The 3,998-nt window shown below is 63.4% G+C and overlaps 1 protein-coding gene across 1 annotated transcript; it reads right to left on the bottom strand.

Annotated features, from left to right (window-relative positions):
* Positions 1–2,143: 2,143 nt before the first annotated feature.
* Positions 2,144–3,714, bottom strand: BMP15 (bone morphogenetic protein 15). The gene is made up of 2 exons (XM_009883437.1): positions 3,405–3,714; positions 2,144–2,919 (listed from the first exon to the last, which is right to left on the bottom strand). Exons 1-2 carry the CDS (start codon positions 3,712–3,714, stop codon positions 2,144–2,146), a joined length of 1,086 nt encoding a protein of 361 aa, XP_009881739.1.
* Positions 3,715–3,998: the final 284 nt, after the last annotated feature.

The following is a 3,998-nucleotide window of genomic DNA, read 5'->3' as shown; positions in this document are numbered from 1 at the left end:
CCTCTGTCCCTTTGGCAGCGCCTGCCCCGTCACCAGGACAGAGGAGATGACGCTGCTGGGGCAGCCCCTCAGCACCTGGGGGTACCCCAGGAAGGGGTCCAGCCCACCGGGCACAAGAGCCCACTAGCACAGTGCGCACGAGGACACAGGGCTGGGACTGACAAACCACTGTGCCCACCCATCTCCAGGCACCCAGCAGGACCGAGGGGTGCCCACAGAGAGCCGGGGTGTGGGTGCCTGCCGGGGGCAGCACCAGGCACTGGCATCCAGCAGTGGCCAGGGCTGGGAGGGTGCCCAGCTCCCATGCCTTTCATCATCACTTCCCTGGGTGAGTCAACACCACACGCTTAATGATTGACAAGGGAAAAATCTTCCCCCTGGGGTCAGGTCCATGATCTTCCAAAAAAGCAGGAGACATTCTCCTCCCCACAGCCTCCAGGCTGGAGGTGGCCAGCATGCAGCCAATTGGGGGTGAGGGGCAGGAGAGGAGCTCTGCAGCTTCTCACTCTGCCAGGATGGGGGAGAAACTTTGGGGCTGGCAGGTAGGGGAGGGATGGGGGCTGGCAGCACCCCACCCCACAGCAAACACCCACAGCAGGGAAGAAGTGCTGAAACATCCCCATGGAGCTTGGGCCAACAAGAACAGATGGGGCTGAATGCCAAGCGAGATGGGAGAGCCTGGCAAAAGCCATGAGCTGAGGATGCAGAGGCAGTACCCAGCTGGCAGGTGGCAGTGCCACAGAGCACTGGGGACAAGGATTACAGCTGCCAGCGCATGCCTCGCTGCTCAGAGAAGCGGAACTTTGCTCCAGCCTTGCAAACACAGGGCCTCATGCCCGGGAACAGGTAGGTTTGCCTGCAGACACCTTCCCAAAATAGCCCTGGCAGCCAAATAAATGCCTTGGGCACTGTGACAGGCAGCCCAGGGCAACCAAGCCCATTGCCCCACCGTGGTCCCCCAGGGATGTGGGGCATCTCTTGTCACCAGCACCACCAAGGCAGCTGCCTGCAGCCGCATGTGGTCCCCCCTGCCCCAGAGAAGATCCGTGCTCTGGGGGAGCCTCTTCTCCCAGTTCCTGCTTAAACCAGTCAGGATTTACCCGCTGCATGCAGCAGGAACAGCACCCACTCTTTTCAGTGCAAGCACAAGGGCGGCTGCACGGTGACAAAGTCTATGCCAGCCTGGCCTGGAGGAGAGGGTGGCACCCACTGCACCCCAGGGACAGAGCAAGAACAGGTCAAGATGGTCTTTAGCAAAATCCATCCATTTCTTTATTTACACAGTCAACAATAAATAGAGAAAAGCCAGGCGGCAGGGGTGCTGGGAGAAGGACTGACCACTCCGGGAATGGGGACAGTCCGGGAATCCAGCAGAGCCCGAGCCCCGTGGGACAGCAAGGGTGCGAGAAGGCAGAGGGACACCACAACGGGGGTCTGACCCCTGGGATAGGGCAAGACCCGAGCCCTGCTAGAGGGCAAACCAAGGAGGTGAAGGACAGAGGTGGCAGAGGAAGCAGCAGGCAGTGGCCCCCGGCACTGGGAGCAGAGCTGGCAGCTCAGGTCCCTCCAGTTTTCACAGCCCCCCCAGAACAGAACTGCAGGGGAGGAGAGGGGCGTCCCCCCTCCCCCAAGCCCAATTCCCAGCCCAGTGAGATGCTGCTGCAGCTGGGATTAGACGGGATGGGGTGCATGTGAGCTGGGAAGGAGTCCCATGGGCAGGGCTGCGCCAGATGCTGATGGCACCAGCTTGGTGCCAAGCACAGGGACACCTGGACCACTTGCCCTCCCTGCCCTGGCTCCACCAGGAGACCCCCAGCTACCTCCTAAGAGCTTTGCGCTCCAGTCCAGGGACCCAGCTCTTCCCTGGGAGCATCAGGGCAAGTCCCCCCCGCCCCCCAAAAGCAGGCAGCAGCTGTGGGGCTGCAGGAAGGACAGATGCCATGGGGCAACTGCCCCAGCACAGGCTCCTGCCTTTAAAAACCTACAATTTACATAAAACTGCCATTGTAAAACCTTCCCGCAGAGCAGTGCCGTGCGAGGAGGGGGGGGATGAACCCACCCCAGGCAGAGCAAGACAAACCCTGAAGTCCAGGTCCAGCAGGGACAGGCAGAGCCTGGGGGTGACATGCCAGGACAGCGGGCATTACCGGCAGGTGCAGGACTCTGCAATCATGTTCTCATACTCTTTGTAGAGGATGCCGCCGTCACGCTCGATCATGAGGACGCTGATGGGGCTGTAGCGGTAGGGGACGCAGGAGGGCCGGGGCACGTTGGCATCAACCAGCTGATGGACGAAACTCTGCACCACGGCGTGGTTGGGCGCATGGTAGTCATAGCGGAGCAGGTGGGGACAGGCGCCCTTGCAGTAGCGCGGGTTGTATCGGTGGGGAGCGATGATCCAGTGGTCCCAACCCAGCTGGGCGAAGCTGACTGGGAAGGGGCGCAGGGAGCAGTCGCTTTTCTCCCCTCCCTGCTCCCGCAGATAGCCAGGGAGGTCGTGGGCCAGCATCCCTGCATCACGCCGGTGCCGGCGGGGTTCTGCTGCCAGAGGTGCCAGCCCAGCCTGGGTGTCATTGAGGTAGAGGAGGAGGAAGGGGTGGCTGGGGGCCACTGGGGCATCGCGGCCCCCTGCCCGGCCAGCACGCACACAGACGTGTCGGATCACCAGGCTCCCTGCACTGCTGTTCCCTGACACCACGTAAGAGGTGACATCCACTTCGGCCCAGCCGTGGCGGGGGTGGGCGGCAGGGCTGAGCAGCGTCCGGCGTGACTCGCTGGTGGCCACCAGCTCCAGGGCGCAGAGGAGGCGGCCACGGGCCAGTGGCAGGCTGGGCAGGTAGACCACGGTGGCTCGGAGGAGGTGCTCAGCCTTGGGCTGACCCTCCAGGCGGTAGGTGAGGGGCTGCATGTACCAACGACCTGCAGAGAAGCAGTGGTCAGTGCCCCCTGGTACGGCACAGTGGGCATCACACCAGCACAGCCTTTTGCCAGGGTGCTGCCACAGCCCCACACGGTGCAGTGGAGCCCGTGGCATCACCACCCTCAAAGCCCATAACAGCCAGGTGCTGGTGGGGTGAAGGGCAAAGAGCTGCTGGGACAATTCCCATCCCCTGCACCAACACCACTGGCCTAGCACAGCATCGGGCAAGACGAAAAGGGAAGAGGGGCACATAGGGCCATCAGTGCCCTTGCCCACCTTATCCCTGTGGCCAGGAGAGCCTGGACCCCCTGCCAAGAGGGACCCTACGGCCAAGGGCAGCCCTGCAGGGCACAGGACATGCCAGCCCTGGCCAGGACACTGTAAAGAAGGGGAAGGAGGCAGGCAGCCCCCTCCCAGGGCTCCAGCCCTCCCCGCCAGCTCCACTAAGCCCCTGTACTGCCCTTGGTGCCCCCCTGCTCCTTACCTGCCCAGGGCTGACCCCCGTGGGAACTGGCCCGGACCAGGCGGATGGTGTTGGTGCCCAGGCTGTGGCCGCGGCGGGGTCGCCCTTCCCGGTCGGCTGCATGCCGGTACAGGTTCAGCATGAATCGCAGGGGCTGCCTGCTCGCTGGTCCCGCTGGCCAGCCCCGGCTGCCGGGTGCCTGCAGTTGCAGGGCCTGCAGGAGGGGCAGGGGGGGGACGGCAGGCAGCATGGACTGGTTTGCAGCCCGGGAAAGGGGCACTGCAAGGACGAGGAGGAGGCTGAGGCTTGTGAAGGGATGGAGCAGAGCCATGATGGGGGGTGGGGTGGGCGAGTGGGGTGAGGTGGGGCTGGCCGGCAGCGGGGTTAGGGGGAGCCTCTGGGCATGCTTCTCTCCCCGTGCAGAGGCAAAGCTGGTCCCAGGCACCAGCAAAAGGAGACCCCAGGATGCTGCCAGCTGCTATCAAGCCAGGACAACCATGCCGGCTGCTTCAGCTTGGCATGGGAACAGAAAGGTGAAAGGCAGGGGGGGGGACACACCTCTGTACGCAAAAAAGGGTGCAAATTCCAGACTAAAACCTGCAGCAAGGTCAAAAC

The sequence above is a fragment of the Charadrius vociferus genome, unplaced genomic scaffold (assembly GCF_000708025.1).
Source record: "Charadrius vociferus isolate BGI_N301 unplaced genomic scaffold, ASM70802v2 scaffold824, whole genome shotgun sequence".
Taxonomy (NCBI): domain Eukaryota; kingdom Metazoa; phylum Chordata; class Aves; order Charadriiformes; family Charadriidae; genus Charadrius; species Charadrius vociferus.
This window is presented reverse-complemented; position numbering and strand designations above follow the sequence as displayed.